The sequence below is a fragment of the Ictalurus punctatus genome, chromosome 11 (assembly GCF_001660625.3).
Source record: "Ictalurus punctatus breed USDA103 chromosome 11, Coco_2.0, whole genome shotgun sequence".
NCBI lineage: Eukaryota > Metazoa > Chordata > Actinopteri > Siluriformes > Ictaluridae > Ictalurus > Ictalurus punctatus.
In genome coordinates this window covers 7536199-7561198 of record NC_030426.2, presented here as the reverse complement: position 1 = coordinate 7561198, position 25000 = coordinate 7536199, and the positions used below count along the sequence as shown (strand labels likewise).

Genomic DNA, 25000 nt, shown 5'->3' with positions numbered 1-25000 from the left:
TCAGCCAGCAAGCGATTCCTGTCCAATATATACGCGAAGAAACGAAAGGACAGATGCTGGGCAAGAGTGGACATTTTTGTCCGGACACACTTATTCCTCGTCCACGCGCCTGTCGTTTTATTTATAGTACTGGGATCTTAGTGTTACAAGACTCTGTCTTTCAGATTGATCGGCAGGCGGAACCTACTAGTGAGGTCACAGTTTATTCGTTGCCAGTGTGTTCCGTTAAAGAAACTCTCGGATGTTTTTTTTAATTATTATTATTATTTTATTTTTTTTCAAACTAATCTCTATCTACTGCATCTGTAGACTAGGTGTGATTACCACAGAGAGGAATAGCATGTTTCCTGAAAAGCATATGTATTTGGAGATGTAAGGGCCGGTGTGGGTGCAGGCTTTCATTCCAACCAATCAGAAGCCACACCTGAGTCTATTGAAAGCCAAGATCAGCTGATTAAACAGGTGGAATCAGGTGTGGCTCCTGATTGGTCGGAATGAAAACCTGCACCCACACCGGCCCTTTCCGGATAAGATCGGACACCCCTGCTCTAATTGAATCGATTATGGGGTTCGAGTCCCACCTCCGCCCTGCGTGCGCAGAGCTTGCATGTTCTCCCCGTGCTTCACGGGTTTCCTCCAGGTAGTGTAGCTCCAAGGTCCCACGTTACTGATGCGTCCTGCATGGTCTCCCTGCATGAGTTTCCAAAAACCTGCTGATAGGAGGATTGACTATGCTACTGTCCATAGGTGTGAATGAGTGTGGGAATGTGTGTGTGTGTGTGAGAGAGATCAGGGGGTATTCCCACCTCGCACCCGGGATAGGCTCCGTATCCACAGCGGACATCCTTACCAGGATAAAGCGCTTTCTGGAGCTAAACGAATGAGCAGTAGTAGTCAGAGCGTGTTTGGTGCTATTAGATCTTGCTAATTGAAACCCGGGCCCACACTGAATCAGCCGTGAATCAGCGTGAAGCTTGAAGTGTGTAAATACAGCACAGCGCCAGAGGACTGCGTGTGTGTGTATGTGTGTATATATGAATATAGTCGCAGGGTAAAGAAGGAATCACAGGTCTTACCATTTACCACACAGACGCATCGATTGATCTTACGGTTATATTTTGACGGCACGTGATTGTTTACGCGTGTGAGGTTTAGACCAGTATGCAACGTGAGATCGTTCTCTTAGTGGGCTGTAATATTAAGCGATCAACTAATGATCAACGAGGATGTGTGTGTGTGTATGAATAATAATAATAATAATAACTGGAACCACTAAACTGGGTTCTTTTCTTACTGGAGTCAGAAGCAGCCTGTGCCAGCAAGCCAATCAAATCGCTTCGACCTTGGTGACATCACACTCTCATAAGGAAGTATGACAGAAAGGGAGCAGGCTTGTTTCATGATGAGAGCAACAGTAGTTGCTCCAGGTTTGTGACGAGATAGAAATATAAACACGGACCCGCCAAATAGAGAAAAAAAAAACCGCACAAAAAAACCCTGTTCCTGACATATGAAAGAGAGGAGATTAAAACTCTTCTTTCTTTTCACATTAACTCACCAAAGGTTGCTAATCTAGTGCTTTATGTTTTGAATCACTTGAGCAGGAGAGTTACAGAGGGAAGGAGAGAGAGAGAGAGAGAGAGAGAGAGTTCTGTTCTGGTTTTGTATTACAGTAACATGAGTCTGGTGTCAGTGGACTTGCTTTGTGATGTCTGAAAAGCCTGATATTATTTCAGAGTGTCGAATAGATACTAGAAAGCCTACATATGTGAACACACACACACACACACACACACACACACACACACACACAGATACAGTATCCCACAGCAACACATGCACAAGCACATTGGAGGGTTAGATATTTTAGCCTAAGCCATGTGCTGTAAGAGGAATATGGGCGTGAGCAGATGGTGTGTAGGCTCCGTATTCACAGCTATATTTGTGGTTTGATAAGAATCGGTGTGTACAGTAAGTGGTGCGATGGGCTTTAACTTCCAAGTGTGATTAATTAATTGTTTGTTGCTGCCGAAGATCTGAACCCATTTCACCCGTGGAGTGGTCACTGCAGAATAGGTAAATATTTGCGTGGGTTGATCTGACATACACAACCTCCTTTGCTCTCATATACACACACACACACACACACACACACACATGCAGCTACACTAAAGTATATGTCTGGTCTTAGGGGTAATTTATGATGGGTGCCTACTGCCAGCCAAATAAAAACAGATGACTCTCCCAAACGTCTGGATAAAGGCGCACACACACACACACACACACACACACACAGGGAATCTGAGATAAGTGTCTTGCTTTGTCTCTCGTGTTTGTGTGCAAGGTTAGGGTGCATAGACATAAATCATTTGTGTCACTGCACTAATATAAGCAGATAAGTGCATGTTAGAGAAAGGAGGAATCTGTCACCATGCTCTCTCGCTCTCTGTCTCACACTTGGACTTATTGACACAGCTAATAAACACCGAACCGCAGCTCCCTGAAACACTCCGCTGAATTCTTCACTAATATTAGACCTGGACCACACCGACGTACCGTGCGGTCCAGTGTTTAATGAGCGTAGTGTACGACCGAAAGCATCCCCCGAGGCCCATAACGCTATTTCTAACTCAAAGGGGTTATTGTAACACATATGTGGGATTGAATTTTTTATTTTTATCCATTTTATTTTTTTTTTAGATAAAAATGTTAATATCATATTTATTCATTTAAAAAAGAAAGAAAAAGAAAATCTTCCGCAAGGTCATAATCTTTTTAATAATTTCTCGTCCAGATCTGCAGAAAGTACTAAAGAGTTCCAGGTTTGAGATTCCAACTTGCAGCACAAGTTACACATGAAATCTGTTTGGATTAATGAAGTTCTTGGTATAATAAACAAGACGAAAATAACTTTATGGCCAAATGGCATCTGTTGTGTTAAGACTGAAGCTCACATGGTCATATGGTTGGACATCTAATCAGTCTGCCAGCATACAATGGATTAGATTAATGCCAGAGATGCTTGGAAACCTTCCCAAACTAGACAGATTTTTTTCTCCCCCTGCTCATATTTACTTTTTATTTTTTTATTTTTTTCCTTTCCCAATCCCTCCCATTGCTCTCCATCTTCTCACTAACTGTCTCTTCAACTGTTTCATATAAAAGGTGTTTTTTTTTTTTTTTTTATTGGTTATTTTTTGTGTGTATGAGTACGCTCCTTCCACAGCTAATAAAGCAACACCGAATGCGTTGAGCGTAGCACGCACGCATTATAGATAGTCTCAGAAATTTGATAGCGCTCATTTTAGAGTGGCTCCTCTGCTCCGGTTAATGAAGGCTCTAAATTGAAACCCTTAAACTCGACGCGGGCGCCATCTTGCATCCAAATTGAGTTCTAATATCCTTGAAAATCGAACCGAGGGACACAACGGAACGGTTAGCAAACAGAGAATGAGGAGTTCAGCGGAGTCGACACGTCTTCTGATGCAAAAAATTGCAATCGGGGGCGATTTAAAAACAAAAACGCTGTTCTTGTTTAGACTCGCACACGCATTACATCTGTGTAGACGCGCACAATCACGTTCTGAACTTGGACACATGAATTATGCATTTCTCCAAATGGTTCAGCTGGGTACATCCTTGAGATTTACATTTCATCATCAAGGACGTTCATCTGAGCTCGGGTTTAATGCTACTTACGAATTCTCTCATCTGTCTGTCTGCCTCTGTGTGTGTCTCTCTCTCTCTTCCTCTGTTTCTGTCTATTACCGTCCCGTGCAACTGTGCCTGAAATAAATCTTATTGGCCGCCTCTCTGAAACTATTTTCCTTTCAGCCACTTGATGAATACAACCTTGTAGTGATGAGCCTTGTTGTCCATGACAGTATAGAGCATTACTGAAGCACTTACTTTCGATTTTGTAACAAGTCGAATTACGTTTCAACCCCCAATCAGTGAGGAATCAGTACAGTATGCTCTGGAATAGAAGTTAGCATCCCCCTGAGTCCCTCGACAAAAATCCAGCTATCCAGCCATCCATTTTCTATACTGCTTATCCTACTGGGTCGTGGGGAACCTGGAGCATGGGGGACAAGGCAGGGTACACCCTGGACATGGTGCCAATCCATCACTCACATACACATTCACACACCCATCCATACACTATAGACACTTTGGACAATCGGCCTACCGTTCATGTCTTTGAACTGGGGGAGGAAACCGGAGAACCCGGAGGAAACCCCCGCAGCACGGGGAAGACATGCAAACTCCGCACGCACAGGGCATCGGCGGGAATCGAACACCCAATGATGTATATATTTTCTGCAATAATCCAAGAGCCAATGGAAAAATGCTATCGGATTTTTGTCAGGGCGAACGGTGGCTCAGTGGTTAGCACGTTTGCTATATAATGAAGGATGATGATAATAATCTTTATTGAGCACGTATACATTACAGCACAGTGAAATTGTTTTCTTCGCATACCCCAGCATGTCAGAAAGTTGGGGTCAGAGCGCCGGGTCAGCCGTGATACGGCACCCCTGGAGCAGAGAGGGTTAAGGGCCTTGCTCAAGGGCCCAACAGTGGCAGCTTGGCAGTGCTAGTGCTTGAACTCCCAACCTTCCGATCAGTAACCCAGATCCTTCACCTCTAAGACACCACTGCCCCAAGGTGTGAGGCAAACATGTTCACCACTAAGCCACCGTGTACCCTTGACAAAAATCCAATCGTATTTTTCCATTGGCTTTTGGATTACTGCAGATAATAAGCTCTGTGACCAACAAAAGTTTATGATTCTTACACGGTTTGGTTCATCGAGACAATCTTCACAAATGAGCACAACGTTTATGAATTTTAAAACCTAAATACAATAGGCAGAAGTAAAAAGCTAATGTTAGGTTGTAAACAAACTACACCACGGTCGTGTGACTTCAACATCACCAACAGTACGCTTTGTTGAGAAATAAACAAATAAATAACACTACAGTTGGAAAATATTATAAACTGATAAATGTACAAGTTGGAAAGTTCAAGCTGGAGTAGTATAAAAGAGCGCGAGAATAAACACAACGAGGCTGTAGTAGATGAGTTTTCCTTCTCAGAGTGATGACGTTTAATGTCCCCAACAACCTCTGTAGTCCCATTTAGCCACTTGTTAGCAACCGTCTTTTTCCTACTGATGTCTTTCATGTATTAGAATAAAACAGGAAAATATCTTGAGCTTGTGTTAACCACAGACCTTATTTCAGGCATTTAACCAAAAACCCCATTCAGAAATCCCACCGACTTTGGGACGATGGAAGCGGAAGTGCTAAAATGCTAACTCGTTTCTGGGTGTTAGGACTCGTTGCTGCACCACTCTATAGGACGATAGGAAATGTCAGTTTAAGGAGACAGGGATGCACACAGAGTGTGTGTTATTCGAGGTGCTCACATGTAGATGTAGAGACATTTAAAGAGTACAACATCTGGACAGTTGCTGTTGGTTGCCTCAGGAGTGCAGTTTGTCTGGAGGGAATCTGTTGGTTGGAGTAAGCATACACTAACCATTGCAGATTGCATTTAAGATAAGGTGTTCTCTGCTGATTCGGCCTTTTTGGGTTATGGGATTCTACAGCTTCACTGTCCAACCCGTGATTCTTTCATTGACGTGCGTTCATGAAAATTCTGTAATAGATATACTCACTACAGTGTACTATGCTTTTGCTATGATACACTGGGGTTGTACAATGGTGCTTAATGGTAAGTATGTTTATGATGCTTCCATGAATTAACTGTGGTACTTCCTGGTAACTATATTGTTAGTCAATATTAATATATTTAGCTCTAATACTGCCAAGCTTTATTATAGTATATTATTATTATTATTATTATTATTATTATTATTATTATTATTATACTCTTACCGTGACATTTATCATAGGTTTACTGTGGACCCTCTGAGGTAGATAGTGTATTATTAAAAAATACAGCTATAGTGTGATATTTGTTATGGACGAAGAAAGCACCGTTTTGAGTTTTCCTCTTACACCAGTCAAGAATTTCTCAATTAAAAACTGGGTAAAGCCTTAATCATTTATTACATATTGACATATTCGAGGATTACAATTCGTACAGAAACGAAATGAATGACGAAAGCTCACTCCATGTAGTATATGCAGCTTTATTACGCAATACAGCCACCGTGCATATCTTATCGAATACTTCCACACGTACACTCATATTCTCATCAAGGATTAACCATTCGAATCAAAACCGTTCACCCTCGAACATCGGACCGTGCGATTTTTCTGGACTCCAAAGCAGCTACAACACGAGAAGAAGCTAGAAGTTCCCACCGTTCGCACGTTTAAACAGACCTGCCTGGTAATCCAGAGCCTGGTAGTCAGAGATCATAGACATGTTAGAACTCTCGAGAGGACGTGGCGAGGGACTCTCTTCACACAATGGCGCTCGATGTTTACAACAGACAATTTAGTTTCCTTCCAACAATTATGAGGGAAATTGAATCTCAGGAAATGTTCGTTTTCGCGTCCATTAGACCAAACAATAACAGGGAGGCCCCGAAGCTTTACAAAGACATCTGTCTTCAAAGGGACCATTTAGAAAATTAATATCCAAACCCTGGCAGGAAAATATACCCAAGGAGAAAATCACATTGAAGCCATTGGAATTTTTTTTTTTCCCCCACACTAATTACACTTTGGCCAGAGAAACAAAGGTATCCATAAGCAAAAGTGGGAAAAGTGGCCTTAACAATTGCTTTAAAAATAAACACACTACATTACAGAACTAGACCTAAATACAGTATTATTGTAAATAAGGCTAAATATAGAAGCTGCTCCTTTTATTTGTGCAAGATCTGTAGAACAAAAAACTCTAATACCTGATCTATACTTCCAGGCATCTTTTACTTCCTTGTATGTCAAGTTTTATTATGTTACTACGTGTTAGTGGTGTAGCAATGCTATTTGCCAAAAATATTCCACTTGACTTCTCAGCCTTGAGGGGAAAGGTGAATTATTGTGACATCCTAGAAATAGAGGCCTTTTATTTAAGAAATACACCCTAGTCAGGTGAAATCAGAGGTCCCCGAATCCTTGTCTCTGTCCTCTTCCTTGGTCGTAGATTTGCTAAAAGTATTTGTTTGCAAGATAAATGGCCGTTCGGTGAGAGAAGATGACAGGCAACACAAAGATGATATTGAATTGATTTCTGAAATGTTGCAGAACTGACTGTTTGATGTATATGGGCAGACATGAATCATAAAAATTCTATTAAAAAAGCTCTTGAATGGTTGACAGCAGAATATTATTTCTGATGATTAATTTGACTCAGTCATTATGGAAGGGGCTCCAGTCAGATCGCCTCCCACAAAATTGCTTTTCATTCCCCCTTGAATACCCCTGTTCTCTCTCTCTCTCTCTCTCTCTCTCTCTCTCCGCTGTCCCTTAGTATGAGTATTCCATTCTTGTAGAACGCGGAGTCATATTTTTTCGTCGGCCCAATCCGCATTTAAATGACATGGTTGAGCAGTGGAAAATGCAGAGGTGTGCATAAGAATGCACAAGAAAAGAGAGATATGATACCAAATCATTTCTTTCATCCACAGACGATGTAATCTACTGATACAGTAGCACACGCTGATTGCGGCTACGCATAATTCTATGTTCCAACCATCTTGGAGCAATTTGGGGCAAATTCAGACTGACTAATTACTAATCAGAGCCTGCTTTCCATAAGCACCACAGCGTCATCTTGACTGTTAGGCAGATTCTTTTGGGAATTTCAAGTTAAAATTGCTAACAGTGTCTATTTCATTTGTGATTGAAAAGTAAACTTGATCCGTTTATGTTTGTGTGGCTTTGTAATGATATTTATTTATTTATTTATTTTTTTACTCTGCACCTCTCTGTTTCTATTCAGCAGAACTACTCTGGGCAGGGAGGAGGAAGTGGGAACGGAGGAGGTGGCGGTGACGAGGACTATGAGATTCCTCCCATAACCCCACCAAACCACCCCGAGCCTCCTGTGCTACATCTGATGGATCCAGAGTCCAGCTATTTGTGTCACTCGCTGCCCCATAACGGCCTGATCAACCCGTACTCATACCCTGAGTTGCCGGCTCTCATGATGTCCAACATGCTTGCACAGGACGGTCACCTGCTCTCAAGCCAAATGCCCTCGGTGAGTCTCCATCGCAGGGATCTTGAAGGGGGGGTGGAAGGTGATGGCAAGAGAACGTAGCAAGACTGGATGAATGACCTTATCACTTGACATATAGCACCTCATTGGCTTTGTGTTATATCTGATACCGAGTCGAGGTAGTGAACTACAAAAAGTAGGTTATAGCTTCATCACACTTAAAGGTGTGAAATATACCACGTAAGCGTGAGACATGACACAGCTCAAACGTAGCTGTGATATAAAACACAGAAATGGCGCAAAAGCCGATTGAAAACATGGTCCATCTCTATCCGATCTCGATGCAAAATGGCCGCAGTGTGTCTTTTGCTTCAAGTATCAAGCATTAATTCTGCCTCTGTTAGCGTACAGTCGGGCGTATTCCTCCTGGTCAGCTCCACTCTTGCCATCTTGACCGCGCAGGTATTCACTGAAATCAAGACACACATGGAACTGCCTCGTAGAAACTGCAGCGTCATGTACTGTAAAAGCAGCCGTGCTGTAAATAATAAGGATGCTCAGTGATAATATACACTGTCCATTGATTTTTATATCGAAATTATAGTGTTTCTGGTGCTTGCTTGAAATATCAGGAGGGGGAATAATATTTTGGACATCTGTAAAGCCAAGGAACAGAACAACAGGGAGATTACCGAGACTTGCGTTGACAGTGGACTCTGAAAGAAACTTCTGGAGTCATAGAAGAATTTTGTCTATTGAAATACTAGTATATACTGCCCCATACTGATAGCTGAACTGATTGCGAGAGAATTACTCACGACTCTAAAACGTCAACCAGTTCACGCTGGAAATGAAAAAGAGACACTCTGAGAATCGCGCCATACTTTTATGCACTGCACTTATTCATCTGGTGTATTATACAATTACATGTTTTTGCTATTTCGATATCCCGTCCCTTTTTTTTTAGCCGTTGAGCTTGTGGATATTCCGCCGTGGTACCGCCGCAGCTTAGTTTTGTTTTGTTTTTCTACTAGAAACGCATACAGACCCTGCTCCAGCTCAAAGTTTGAAACAAAAAAAAAAAAAAAAAAAAACCCTGCAACCCAAAGCAAGTATTTTCATGCAGAGACAAATTAGTAAGAAACAGTAGGTAGCTTCGGTGTGTCATTTGGTCCAACATGGTGCGGTTTTGCCGAGGATTTATTTGTGCTGGCTCGGCTTTGACGCGCACGAATCGGTGGTGATGAAATACATCAGACACATCAGTAGGTCGGTGCATATTTTCCATCATCAGAAAAAGGAGGGAAAAAAGCCATTAGGGTTCATCTTCCTCCCCCAGCTCAGCTGGTAAAGAGAGAGGGAGAGATCTGTTTTCATTAGATGTGGTTTAGAACAAGGGGAAAGGAGAGAGAGGGAGAGACTGTCCATGAAAACAGAGATAAAGAGATGAGAAAGCGAGAGAGGGATGGAAGAATGAGGAAAAAAACATGGAAGCGAAAAAAAGGCTGGGTGAATGAAGAAGAAGACGGGGGGGGGGAATACGGGTTTGAATGGAACGGGATTGAATGTCTTTGGTACTAAGAGATTTGTTTAAAAAAAATAATAATAATAACAATGAAATGACACAGCTTCCCTTTCACTCGTCATAAGTAATATTAGCTTTTAAGCAAGAACATTCCTTCCACTCATTCCTCATGAAAATGTTCATGCCAACGCTAATTTCATTTCAGAGATGGACAAAAGAGCAAAACAGTCCTATTATGATCCACCATAGTGTGTTATTATGAGCATCCATCAGTTGAATTGTTTTCTTCATAAACAAGATACTTTTAATTCGGTACACAAGAAAACTCAGAGGTCCTGGACAGAGCTCAGCAACCAATATAGCTCAGTCTCTGGTGGTACGCTGAGAATAGCTAAATTTGTGTGTTGGGGATGTTGAGCTCATCACCTTGGTGCATTTGTGCCTTTAGGCAAGGTTTTTAACCTCAGTTTTTTCATACAGCAAATGCAACATGAATATGCTAGCACTAATCTTACCCACCCTCCATTCCTTCAAATAGCAAACCGGTTTAACCACCAAACTGTCGTTACCACCATATATACGTTCAAACCATTGTGAAGCAACATTGTAATTATGCAATTATATGCAAATATATTGTGTATGTCAGTTGGTTGTGCTATACAACTAGCCTAGCATAAATTTTTCAGCTGCTTACTCAGACCCCAATCCACCGGCTCTCATCAGTTAATTGAAAGCCATTTGCCCATTTGCCAAAAGGCCTAAGATTCCTTCAGGAGAGAGTATCAAATATTTCCCGATGAACACGATATCTATTCTTGATGCGCCGATGCAGTTGGCAGGGCTCCCACTCGTCTCGCTAATGCGCTAGCTGTCATAGCATCTTCCAGTGGCCCCAAATGCATTAGACATCTAATATCCATGATCAAGTGGCACGGATCTTATCAATCAACCTCAGGAAGGTACTGTACAAATTTTCTGAAGAAAGAAGAGGAGATTTGATCCGCGCGAGTACTAGGTAAACAAGAACGTGGTATGCAACAGTTAGCAAACTGTTACAGGTTACTGAAAACACTTGCCTGTGCAAATCTGTTAGCTATGTGTACACACTTTTTTTTTTTTTTTCTTCACACCACCTCAAGTATTAATCACACAATTCATGTCACTGTTTATTTATTATTGTATATCCCTGCACATTCATGGTGTGGCAGCAGGACAGTGGATAAAAATCATGCAGATACAAGTCATGAGCTTCAGGTGATGTTCACATCAAACATCTGAAAACACCTTGCTGATGAGAGAGATCAGAGGAGTATGACCAGACTTGGTTCGAGCTGACAGGAAGTCTATAGTAAATCATGTCAGTGTGCACAACACATCAAACCTTAAGGTGGATGGGCTACAACAGCAGAAGACCAAATGAGGTTTCACTCCTGACAGCCAAGAGCACTAATCTGAGACTATCATGGGCACAGACTCACCAAAACTAGAAGAAGAAAAAAAAATCACCTGGTCTTCTAGTCTTCAAATGTCCAGTTTCAATGAGCCATATGTGTATAGTCATATGTGTAAAATGTGAGTAGTCTCTGAATAGCCAAAGCTTTAATGAAGAAACATTATTATTATTATTATTATTATTATTATTAGGTTTATACCAGGATTGTCATGGAAACCGCCTATTATGGCTATTAGTTTTATTGCTTTTAGTAGACCAGTGCCATTTCTCATGCTTTATGTTAATCGTTTCCTGGATATTTTGCTACATCAACGTACATGATCACATTTCACTTCTAAATGCATAACGCTTAGTGATCTTAGCAATCGGAGGATCTCGAAAAGCTGGACCACAGCGGCATTTTCACAGCTCATTTGCTTAGGCACTAAGGCCAGGTTTCATTTCTGGTCACTGTGTGACATTCCGTGCCCACTTTCATTTCATTAAATTCACTTCACTCAGTATTCCATAAGGCTTGATTGGAAGCGTGTACTTAGTGAACCTTTTAATATTTACCTTTATATTACTATTCGAATATTGAGATTCCTGCTGTGTGTGTGTGTGTGTGTGTATATATATATATATATATATATATATATATATATATATATCCAGTGTTGTGCAAGTCCTGGCTCAGGCTAGTTATCACTGAAAGATTAGACATTTTACATCTCCTCTCTATACATCTGGTGCTATGTGCCCACACTAACATACTCAGAAATATCTGTTGGCAACATGCAAGCAAGCAGAGACTTGCATGTGTGAAAAATCTGATTATTGTGACTTGCGGTTTGGGTGCTACGCTAATAAGGGACTAATGGCTTTTATTTATCGTTAGCAGTATCGTTGCTGTACCTTTGGCCCAAACCTACAGCTCTAAAATATAAACTTAAAACCCTACCTCAACTAGTGCATCGGCTATTTAGGAAAATAAGTGACACATATGCAAATTCGTCATTCGATTCACCGATAATTATCCTCAAGGACAGAACCAATGTCGAAAGCGGATCGGGTTATGAGCCCGATGCTTTGTAAGACAGCTAGGAAATTGCCGACAGTCCTTCTCACCTCCACGTTGATTTGCAAACTCTCCACCATCTGTTCTTTACGAGCAGTTACTCTCAAACAGTATTCCCGATGCCAAGTCCACAAGATGCAGATTCTTTGAACCCACTTCCATAAAATACAGTGCAGTGGATAAAGCAATGCATCTGCAGCCCTGCACGGGCCTGGTAAAGCCATCGCAGCCTAAATTAACTGGACTGTGGTCTGCGTCGTGCCATAAATAGGCTCAAGATGATGGCCTACCAAAACTAGGAGGCAGTTTGTGGACATTAGGACTCCAACCAGCTTTAATCAGATATATTTATGTTGAATTTGACCCAGGTTTTCTAAATGAGTGTCTAGTGAAACAGCTTACTTCATCTATCATCCGAGGTTTGTCTGCAGGGCTAGGAGTAGAACTTGCGCTCGTGTTTTGTTTTTTTTTTTCTTTACGCTAGAATTAAAAAAAACAAAACAAAAAAAAAAACAAGCAAACCAAATTTCTTCTGAAATATTGCCTTGATTAATCATCACCAATCCAAAGATATTTGCATCACCACACAATCCCAGAATTATATTCTCGGCAGAAACGCTTTATGGAACTATTAATAACTGTGATCTTTTTCCCCCTTGTGGCGGTTGAAAAAGCATGATAGAAGGCATTTTCTGTAAGCAATATTACACAGATGATTGATGCATTCACCAAACAAAGAGCAATCATTTTGAAATTTGACTATGGAAAAGAGTGAGGAAAGAACTCAAAAAAAAAAAAACAACAACAACAACAACAACAAAAAAAAACATCCCTGATTTTTAAACAGCTTTCTTTTCACCTTTTGCGATTATTTATTTTCAAATAGTCCTTCAGGGTAATGTACCATTTTCTTATTTCACACTGCTATTTCCCATAAATGAGGCGAAGGCGCTATAAATCAAGAGCCAAACAAAGACTTGTGCAGAAGCTCGACGAGGTCTAAAGATTTATGTAACACATTCATGTTTTCCACTTCTTCATTTTAGTGCTGCACTGTGAAAGCCTGCCTAATAAAAGGCCCTATTAATATTTCCTGTTGCCTAGCAACCGCAGGCAGCAAGTAATAGCATTCCGCGGAAAAATAGATGACCGGGCCGATAAGGAAAAATTCAATTCTTTTATTATCTCTGGGGAGAGGGTGCCTTATTTCTTTTCCCCCCGCAATATGATATGAGAGTGTGCTTGTGTATTAAGAAATGTTTTAAAGAAATAGAAGTTATTTTCCAGTTTCATTATATCACAAATGAGACGAGGGGGAGGAAGGAGTGCATTTCTTTCTTTCCTTTTTTTTTTTTTTTTTTTTTTTTTTTATAAAATAAAGTTAATTAGTTATCTAATCAAGGATACGCTTTCACTTCTTTGTCTGTGTATGATTTGAGTGAGGTTTATTCAGATAGATCGATTCATACATAGCTGACTGTTTATATATTCAGTTATACCCTAGTTCTGCCATTTCTTTGGATAATGAGCTTTCCACTGTTATTTATGTCTGACAGTGTCTACTAGTTTTTGGTAGTTGTGTGTGTGTGTGTGTGTGTGTGTGTGTGTGTGTGGTAGCCTGGAAACCAAGCTCTGATTTGATTGTGAGTCAGCATACCGGTAGCATATCCTCAGCACCCTTATCTCAGCAAAAGAGTCACAGATAGAGGCAGAGAGTGGAGGACCTGGTGCTGCTCCGTTACCGGCTATTACTACTGCACTAGATAAAGCCCTGTTTTATGTATCTCATTTGGCCACCAGCTCCAAAATCTTATCATAGCATGAAATCATGTCCATATTACTGTGCTTTATATCTCCCGCATGCATCAGCTGACTGCAGCTCCTTCGAAAACGACATACTTTTAGTTCACTGCCTGCTGTTGTGGGTGAGAGAGAGGGAGGATATGGGGGGGGGGGGGGGGGGTGATAGAATGAAAGGTGATTGCAAAGAAAAAGGACAGAGAAAAGAAGGAAAATGTGATGCTCTTTTGTCCCATTCTGCCTCTTCCAACACCCCCCCCCCCCCCCCGCCCCCCCCCGACTTCTTTTGATAGCTCTTAGAGGACGGTGTGGATGCTGCTGCAGGCACCTCCACTACTTCCTGCTCTGCTGAAATGAGACCTGTGGTCAGAACGGTCAAGTCAAAGGGTGCCAAGATTATTTTGACAAAGCGTTCAGAACAGTGCTTTCCTTCATAGTGTGCCAGGGGAACTAATGATACAAAAAGAAAGGTTTCCTATTAAAACTTTTTTTTTTTTTTTTTTTTTTAAACAGTCACTTAATGCCAATATGGATGTTGCATAGTGAGTGTTCAGTCAGCAGCATAGGCCTAGAGTACAATCGATGTCCAATTCAACACTCATTTCCTCAGTAATGCTGTTTATAACTGAGGATATTTGTTTTGATGCAGCAGGCACAGTTATACAAGAATACCCTGAGGGGGACTTTAATTTAAAAATATATTTTGTTTCATATGTCAGTTATATGCTGGAAGAAAACAATAGGGTTTGGGGGTTGTTGGGTTTTTTTTTTCAGCAATAGCAAATGGTTTTGCAACAAAAAATAATTTACAGCTTCTCCAATGATGCATTTGGACAAGCCTTGGGAGTTTAAGAGCACAATTCACTTTCTGTTTGTTTTTAGAAAACTTTCCTAATTTTGTCTTGCGATGACTTCGGGATGCGTTCCGAGTGACTTCAGTGGCAGTTCTGGGGGGTGTAAAAGTGTTTCCTAATGTGTGCACTATGCATGACATGAGAAGGCTTGACACAGCAGTAAATCTTGTTTCTGGAATGATATGAGTTTTAAATGTTTTCTCTACTTTTGCAGAAATGAGGTTGCATGCTCGCTCAGCTACACACGTAGGTTAGTGAACGAGAATCTAAACAGATTTGAAAGACGACACTCCTATGTCCACTTCCTTTCTGATAGCTGCCGAATTACATCAGCAAAAACACGATAATAGTTAATACGAGAGATGCACCGATACCAAATTTCTCAGCCGATACCGGCCGATACCACTGATATCGGCCGATACCGATACCAATAGTTCTGCCTTTTATTTCTTTTAAATGAATAATAATTAATTCCACAATTCTGAAGAAAATGCGAATAAAAACTTTATTCTCTCCATTTCAGCAAGTTGTTTCACAGTAACTGGTCTCATCAACACAAAACACATGAATCTAATTAACATGAACACATGAACTCAATTCTGAAGATTGAAGTAAGATTATTAACTTATTGAATGTTATTAATTCATATTAACATTGACTGAATTCTAAAAATCCTCCTGTTAGTCTCACATTCACTCACCACAAACAAAAGCATTTCTACTTCATCATTAACATCAAACTGGTCATATATAATATCAACTTTTTTAAATAACATTAACTGGATATGAAATACACTACTCTACAGATATATTTTTCTGTGGAATATATACTTTTTTTGTCAACTCGTCTTCCTTTAAATCTTTCAACGGTTTACTGGAGCTTTAATTCAGCTCGAGCAGCGCGGCGAAAAAAAACAACTCGACTCGACGCCGAACGTCGAGTTTACGAACTGCGGTTTTGTCATCATTCCACACGAGAGACATCTTCTTTACACACGGCATGAAATCGATGCGTTTTCCCGCCCTCTTTTGATTGACAGGATATAATCGGCCCCGATTATCGGATGTTTTTAAACTGTTATTAACTCTTATTAAACGGTTATCGGTACATCGGTGCATCTGTAGTTAATATGGAGCTAATTCTTGCCACGTTTGACTATAACTGCTTCTAAAAGCTCACTTTATTACACCCGAGTGATTCTCTATGGAGTATGTGAAGCCTATTTAGATAGAATAGTGCCAAGGCAGATGTGTTTGGAGTTAGCAGGGGGTTTTTGGATTGACTCTTAGAGAAATGCTTTGCTGTCACACACACATGCAGCGCATGTGCGAAGAGTTAACACACTCGCTAATCATTCTCAAATGAACCTAATTGTCGCCTCGACTCCCTGCTGAGAAATGTGTGTGTGTGTGTGGTGTGTTTTGGGCGGCTGGCTCCTCTTCTCATTAGATGCAGAAGAAATGTTCTGTCTTGCAGTCTGGATCATGTGTGGAGTGTGCCGCCTCTTTTCTTCCAAAGCCATTTCAGAGCTGTCATGTCAAGCCCTGCTCCCACCCCTATATAATGCCTCTAGTGGTGGGAGAGAAAGAAAGAGAAATCCTCGTGTTCTTTCAACTGAACCGACGAGACATAAAAATGTCCTGGCGTTTGGAGACCATTTCTCCTATATCACTTCTCCTATATTTTTCAGTTAACTATGAAATGTCTCCCAGTTCTCATTAACTCTCACTTAATATGTACATGTAAACAGGAACGTGCCAGTTCATGCTTCCCTCGTACTGTAATTCATTAACAGCCGCCGTGTAAATAGCTGATCAGATAAGCAACACATTTCCTGCTCTGCCTTTTCTTACTTTGAGAATCATTTTTTTTTCTCTGTTAAGGTCAGGTTTCTTAAGACACTTTCAAAGTCTAAAACAGGCGTTTAGGAACGGTTTTCTGAAGGGCCACACCAACACTTCATTCATTACTTACTTTTTTTTTTTGTTTTTGTTTTTTTACGTCGGAATAAACAACATACTATGACCTCAATGCACGACATTCCCGTTAAAGATCATCAACCGCACGTGCGATTCATTTTACATTCATTATTTGCTCGTCCTAACGTTGGGTGCCAAAATTTATGGAGTTAACTCTATATGGTTGAAAGCCATTTTCGATAATGGTTTAGTATTTAATATGAAGGATGAAATAATAGTCTATTTTTTATCAGTTTACCTCGGTCGGTTTACTGTGGTAAATCCTCGTCTATTTATTATGTGATCTTATAAAAACGTTCTGTGAGGTGAATCATGAAAGCTACCCCGTCCAGGGTGTCCCCCGCCCCATGCCCTGAGTCCCCTGGGGTAGGCTCCAGGCTCCACGCGACCCTGCGTGGGATAAGCGCTATAGAAAATGGATGGATGGATGGATGGATGGATGGGGCGCTTACGTACTACAGCTTACTTATAAGTTTGCGGTGTATGTAATAGGAATGTAACTGAATATGAATGCATCGTGCCGAATGAACAGTCAGCATCTTCTAAATGGAAACGAGTACAGATATGAATAGGAGACGGGAGGTAGACTAATTCATGTATTTTTTTTTTTTCCGTGAGACTAGGTTTTTATTTCCATACAGGCATGAGCGAGTGGTCGGATATGCATTTCACGAACGTGTAGCGCCGAGCGATGCATTTACAGCATCCTTAGTAACTGCCGGTCAGGGTCACGGGGGTTTTAATTAGGCCTCTACTTTGTCCGTATTTTGGGAAAGAGAAGCAGCGAAATTGGTTCAAAAGATATCACAGGCAGGTAGAAACAAAAATAATAGCTACACAAGCTGAGCTTTGAACACACGTGTCTAGTTGAGGCCAATTATGATCTCGAGTGATGTAGCCGAGGTTGAGGAACACTGCAAAAACCGCCATCTTAATAAGTGAAAATATCTCGAATATAGTCAGATTTATCTACGTTTAACTTTTCCATTTCTTCATTTAGCAGACGCTTTTATCCGAAGCCACTTACAAATGAATAAACACAAGCAAAGTATTTCTAGTATTTCGTATTATAAGATTGCAATTAACCGAATCTAAGCGTATTAAACCTATTTCTAGACATTTTATAAACTTATTTCAAGCTTTACATTTTCTTGATCTATTCTTTTTTTTTTTTTTTTAAAATGACATTTTAAACATAAATGCTTAAAATGAGCAAAATTAAGACTATTGCAAGCTTGAAAGGAGTAAACACGTCTAGAAGTAGGTTTTAGTAATCTTACGTTTGTTTTGTTGTAATCTTGTAAAAAGAAATCCTACATAAATTCGACAATATTCAAGATATTGAATTTTTTTTCTTTTTTTTTTTTTTTTTTTGCAATGAACTGTCACAGCCAGAATTCCCACACCTTGCTGGCGTTTCTACCTCTGCGTTTTTCTCCAGTGTTCCGCAGCGTTTCTTCCATGCCCACGTCAGGATTAAATCCAAATCGAGATACAAAATATTTATTAGGTGCGTTACACCTATACTGTGTAATATGGTCAAATGTACCGTGTCTGCCGTTCAAAAACAATCCGTATATTTAATTCATAAATGATTTGATATATAAGAACAATGTATTAAAATAAATGATAGACTCGTGCCAATCATATTTCTTTCAGTGTTTAGTCCGTTCAGTTGTTTTTCCAAAAGCATAGAACACCATAGTAGAAGTCACATGCTGTAGGAAGCCGTTCTTGTTTTGTGTCGGAGAAACAAGTCTGAGAGCTGCGGTTTAAAAGTTACCGATCGCAGTTCTGTTGATCTACAACCATAAGAGGAAACTGTATAGTGCTTAGGGCATGTGTAACCAGCTGATTAAGTCTGCCTGTGGAATCTGAAACCTGATCTAACTGGACACCTCTGAACTAGTCACACCGACATACTCAACTTTCTTGGTGTTTTGATCCTACTGTTACTTATTTTGGTCTGTAGTTTTATTTACTGACACTCGGTGGAAAGCGCTCGGCTGTATGCGTGCGACAGAACCCTGCCCCGTTACCTGATAGAACAGTGTAAATAGCAGGTCCACCGTGCTTACTGATTAAAGCAGTGATTTATAAATCCACTAACTTATTAGTGCTCCTAGCAGAGTTATAAATGACCCTCGAGCGCGTACACCCGGCCAGAGAGACAGAGACGGAGGAAGTGAGGAGCGGTGGTGGGTTTTCATGTTCTGCCCTCAGGGTGAACGGGGAGTTGTGGGGAGGGCAAAGCGCGGCGAGCCTCCCTCTGTTTTCTCCCTCCCTCAATCTTCCTCTCTCGCTCTGTTTACAGCGTTTGTGAAGGATCAGTCTCTGGCGCTCGGCTAATTAAAGCTGCCATAGCCGTGAGCCTGCCGGGATAATGTTCTATTATTATAGTCATTTGTTTCAATTAAACGCTCTGTGATTTTACAATAGCAACTGTGAACCTGGGCCGAGTGAGCCATCACTCCCAACAAGATGTCTCCAATCAGAGAGAGAGAGAGAGAGAGAAGAAGAGAGGGGGGGATGGATGAGAGCTAGGGAAAGGGAAGGACAATAGAGCTGCCAAGATGCCAAGATACACCACATCTCCCAGCGGCTATTAGACTCGGTGCATTCACTCAACCATCCGAAAGTGTCGTGACTGAATCTACAAAATATTCCAGGTGCCGAAAAATCGTTAAATCACCACAAATCCTCCTTTTCCCTCACACATAGCGAACATATTAGGGTCTTAATCTTGAAACAACTTAAATAGATCGCTGGAGTTTCCGACGGTTGCAGACAGGTTCGTGTTATAAATCGTTTATTTCTCTTCCAAATATATTTCGAGAGGCAAAACAGCTGGAGGAGGGTGAAAGGTTACGGGCCTCGATTGTCCGTATCTGTAAGAGTTGCTTCAGGAAGAAAGGATGTATGTGCAGTCAACTCTATACCGACAGCAAGTCTACACTAATTGAAGGTCAAACACCAGCAGTCAGGCTAGTACAGGAGAGGCAATGCTCCCAAACATCACACACATCACATCACTTCCAACTGAAGAGACTTACAAGGGACGCAGTAAATAAATAAATAAATAAATAAGGGTTTCCTCTCTGGCTTCCTAGAATTCGAACCACTGGCACAGAACCTTAAAGGAATACATGTGAAATATGTTTATATTGAACTATTCGTGATCCGTTTAGTGATTCAGGGGCTAATTTCTTGTTTGGTCCAACACATGAAGGGTCGGGGGCTTGATTCCTGCCTCCGCCCTATGTGCTCGGAGTTTGCACGTTCTCCCCGTGCTTCAGGGGTTTCCTCCAGGTTTCCTCCCACAGTCCGAAGACCTGCGTTGTAGGTCAAATTGACATTTCCAAATTGTCATGAGTGTGTGAACGTGTGTGAGATTTTCAGCCTGTTCCCAAGTCTCCTGGAATAGGCTCCAGGCTCCCCTGTGACCTTGTGTAGGATAAGCGGTATTGCAAATGGATGGATGGATGGAGAGTTCTTTCTCCATATTTCGTTACTAGTGCAGTTACAGTGGCATTTAATCAGAGAATACATAAGTAATAACAACCAGGTTTCGTTGTTAACTCCTAAAAACTTAAGAGCAAGAGCTCTCGGTATTTTCTAGCAATGTTCAATGTCTTCTTAATGGGAAATCCTACAGGACATAGAGTTAGTGGAGAGAGCAAAAAAGGGATGCAGTTCAAGTACATGACACACAAAGTCGCGCTGAGGTACGGCAGAGCCTCGACCCGGCTAGTTAGCGAACTAGCCGATGAGAAGCATGATCGCAGTGTTGATTGCGGCAATTGCACGAAGAAAAGCTTCATTCCCACTGGTGCCACTGTGGCATTGTGGGTAATGTAGGAAAGTATTTGCTTGTTCACTGAAGACGTTTAAGCCAAAACGAACAAGCAAAAAATTCCGCAGTGTTTTGCACAATTGAAGATGCTCTTGATTATAAATTTCGATATGCCCTGGTGTGCTGCTGATGTCTTCACCCGCCTTCTTCATTGATGACAGAAATTGACAGGGTTATAAAGAGAAACCGGTAGGATATTAGACGTACGTTTTAGACGGTGCGAAAGACAAGACAAATTTCCCTTTTTGACGCTGACCCATCTCAGTGCACGAGCTTGAAATTGTCCTTGAGCAGCACCCTTCTGGATGCACTGCGATGGTAATGAAACGGCGCCACATCACACATCAGCAATCGTTACTGTTTATAAGTGCAAAAACTGTGCTTTGCCACACTGATACTTGAGAGGTGGCACGCGATTCGAAATTTAAGCTTTTTGAATTCTCTATAGAGGAAAAACTCTGCTGATCAAGATATTAGATATTATGTGCTGGGGTGTTTTATTTTTTTTTTCCCCTGCACTATTGTGTGCTTTATCCTGCTAGCGTGATCCCGGGACTGCAGCTGGGAATTGGCCAGTTATGTTGGACTAGTGGACGAACAAGCCAGTCACAGTGCAAGTGAGAGAGTCAAAGCCTGGGTCATAGGATCACTGGAGCAATAACACTGTGATGTTCTTTCTATTGTCAATCCCCCCCACACACACACACACACAATGCTACCCACGATTGGATAAGCACACTTGTTGTTTTAGTCCTATTTGACTATGATGGACATGGCATGACCACAAAGAGTTCTCGTTACAACAGAGAAACAGGAAATGAATCAGAGAACTTTCCAGTGTTTTCGACATCAGGTCCATAAAAGCAACAATATGCCTCGTGTGTGTGTGTGTTTGTGTGTGTGTGTGTGTGTGTGTGTGTGTGTGTGTGTGTGTGCGCTAAGGTGTCTCCTGTCACGTCGCAGAGGTAATGCACTGAAACCTTGAATAAGCATAAATTTATGGATCTGGGCTTATTGTATGTGTATATCGGGATAATGGCCCCGCTGTTGACCTCTTATATTAGAATGCAGAGGGGAGCGAAGCTGTTTGTCTTGGGCTCAGAGACAGTAATGGCCAAATAAAGGAAGTTACAGAGATCCCCCACCACCCCCACAGTGGATGATACCATTTAGTAATTAGCATACAGTACCTATGGCAACCGCTAACCTTTGTAAGACTCTTTCATAATGTTTGTACAGCCGTGCCCAACCTGCTTTATATAGCTCAACTGATGACTGTTAGAGATAGCAGTCTCTCTCTCTCTCTCACTCTCTCTCTCTCTCCCTCTCTCATAACTGTTAGATAGGAGTCTCTCTCTATCTGTGTCTCTCTCTCTCCCTTTTACTGCTATCTCTCACTGTCTCTCTCTCTCTCTCTCTCTCATAACTGTTAGAGATAGCAGTCTCTCTCTCACTCTGTCTCTCTCTCTCATAACTGTTAGAGATAGCAGTCTCTCTCTCACTCTGTCTCTCTCTCTCATAACTGTTAGAGATAGCATACTGTCTCTCTCACTCTGTCTCTCTCTCTCATAACTGTTAGAGATAGCAGTCTCTCTCTCTCTCTCTCCCTTTTACTGCTATCTCTCACTGTCTGTCTCTCTCTCTCTCATAACTGTTAGAGATAGCAGACTGTCTCTCTCTCTCACTCTCATAACTGTTAGAAATAGCAGTCTCTCTCTCTCTCTCCCTTTTACTGCTATCTCTCACTGTCTGTCTCTCTCTCTCTCATAACTGTTAGAGATAGCAGACTGTCTCTCTCTCTCACTCTATCTCTCTCTCTCATAACTGTTAGAGATAGCAGACTGTCTCTCTCTCTCACTCTATCTCTCTCTCTCATAACTGTTAGAGATAGCAGACTGTCTCTCTCTCTCACTCTATCTCTCTCTCTACATAAGGCAGGATGTACAGACTTATGTGTTAGAGGATTGTTGTTTAAGAGATAGGAGTCTTTCTCTATCTGTCTCTCTCTCTCCCTTTTACTGCTGTCTCTCACTCTGTCTTCATCTCTTTCTCTAATAACTGTTAGAGATAGCAGTCTCTCTCTCTCTCTCTCTCTCTCTCTCTCTCTCTCTCCCTTTTACCTCTGTCTCTCACTGTCTGTCTCTATTGCTCTCTCTCATAACTGTTAGAGACAGCAGTCTCTCTTTTTCTCTCCTATCCACTCTCCCAGTCATTATCTTTTTCTCTCTGACTGCCTGTGTGTGTGTGTGTGTGTGTGTGTGTGAGTGTGTGTGTGTGTGTGTGTGTGTGTGTCTCAGACAGCCACTTCACTTTTTCATTCTATCCCCCCGATTTTCTCTCATACACTTTCTTATTTGCCACACCCCAGACCACCCCCCTCCTTCCCCGTGTCTGTCAGAGCAGCAGACAGTGATGAAAACAAATATTTGACATGTGCCTACGCTAAACGTATGGGAAGCAGCCGCTGCAAGAAATAGTGTTTGTGTAATGATCACACGGACTGATCTTTCGCCGAAATTGGTAGTTAAGAGAGAAGTTGTTGTCGCAGAGGTTTGTGCCTTTATTCCTTTTCTTTTTTTTTTTTTTCTTTTTTTTTTCTTTTCTCTCGCCCCATTCATGGCTGAAAATGAATTGAAAGCAAATGAGATACTAAACAAAAGGCTTGTGCACACTGTCATGAAACACAGCTTTGTTTACCAATTTGCCTGCTCCGAAATTGCTTATTTAATACGAGATATGAAAGTGATGGCTTTGTAATATGAGAAGAAATAAAGGATAATCGCACTTGTTCAGAGGACAGTGAAATTGTGCTGTCAGGCCTTTTATCGCAAATCGATATAATCTGAATCCCTGATTAGTCCCAATATTTAATATTCGGCGTGTTTTATTGATGGAACGTAGAACGAATTTCTGCAACGATGTCTTGTATTTACATGCTTAATTGTCTCAAATATTTACCCGATAAAATAAGGAGAATCCCGTATCTAGAATCGCGCCTATAATATAACAGATGAAGTGTGTGTTCCACTTCCTGCTATAAACTGGAGCCGCAGTCCATCCAGCAGGCAATGGGAGCTGTAATTCAAGTCAATGCCATTGAAATGATATTCAGAATTTAAATCATGGTGCTTCTATGCCAGTTTTGAAACAAATACCATAAATTATTCAGATTTTTTTTTTAAAGAGCGAGAGAGCAAGAGAAAGAGAGAGATTGGGATAGATTGGTACTTTGCTTGTTGACAGTGGAGAACCGAAGATATCTTTTGTCCCCACGGCAAAAAAAAAAAAAAAAAGAGAGAGAGAGAAAAACCGGCTACAATCATGGGTCGGAGCAGGAGCGCTGAGTTTGTGTTAGGTGAGCGTTGTTCTTTACTGTTCTGCTCTCTTGTCTTCTTCTGTTGTTTAGAAAAAAAAAGCTCTAGTGTGCCCAGATTAAAGAGCACGGCGGCTGCTTCTAGCCCGAGGCTGTTGCTATGGAAATAGGCTTGCAGTAGCTATGATAGGCCATTCGTGTTTGATTAATTGGTTTTTCAATGCTTCTTGGTTTGTGGAAGTTCTTAAAGAGCAACTCGACTGAAGATGGAAAATGAATTGATTTTCACTCTCATTCTCTCAACTCCACCCCCCCCCCTCTTCCCCTTCCCCTTCCCCTCCCCTCCGTCGTCTCCCCCTTAACCCCCAACCACCTCCTCCTTCTCCAACACAGAAGCTATTTCGTCTTGTTTGAAATTTGAAGTGATGGTGGTTTTGAAATATGATTTCAGGTTGTGTTCAGCCTCAGAGGGAGGAGGAGGAAGGGGGGTGGGGGGTTGGGGGGGGGGTTTCATGAGCAGATTTGAAATGCAAAAAGCACTGCTTTTGTTCAGGTTTTCGCTCTTTGTCATCGGCAGCGAGGAAAGCATCTGACGTCCTGTAAATACAGCGAACCGGAAGCACCGCTACCACCGGGACGGCCCGCTCCGTCTCAGCGTGTTGCTCTTACTCTTAGCGGAGACTCTGCCGAGGCCAATTAACGCGATTACAGGCCCGGCGAAGATCACAGCGCCTCTAACCAGCGCGTACGCAGAGTCGCCCTGTCTCGAGGCCTCTAACTTCATCGATCACTTTAACTTTCTATCTCATGTATTATTCAGCACATGAATGTTGCATGCCACTAATAAATGCTAGTTCATCAAAAAAAAAAATTTGGCTGGGGTCGGTGCTACACTTAGTATTCCTATTTATGTGTAAATGAACGGATGTGCTGCCTACAGTGGAGTCAGATGAGCCGAGGAGGCAGGATTGAAGCGCTGTAAAACGTTATATGAAACAGATACTCGTCTTTCACGCTGCCGATA

General features: G+C 41.5%; 1 protein-coding gene across 7 annotated transcripts in view; it reads left to right on the top strand.

Annotated features, from left to right (window-relative positions):
* The window catches only part of tox2 (TOX high mobility group box family member 2), a 114152-nt gene that overhangs the window by 71032 nt on the left and 18120 nt on the right, over positions 1-25000 (top strand). For 4 of the 7 annotated variants that reach the window (XM_017480053.3, XM_017480051.3, XM_017480056.3 and 1 more), the window contains one exon: positions 7924-8184. In XM_017480053.3, coding sequence (XP_017335542.1) covers positions 7924-8184 — 261 coding nt within the window. The remainder of the gene's footprint in view (positions 1-7923; positions 8185-25000) is intronic. The other 3 variants (XM_017480054.3, XM_017480052.3, XM_053683554.1) reach the window with 1 other exon arrangement.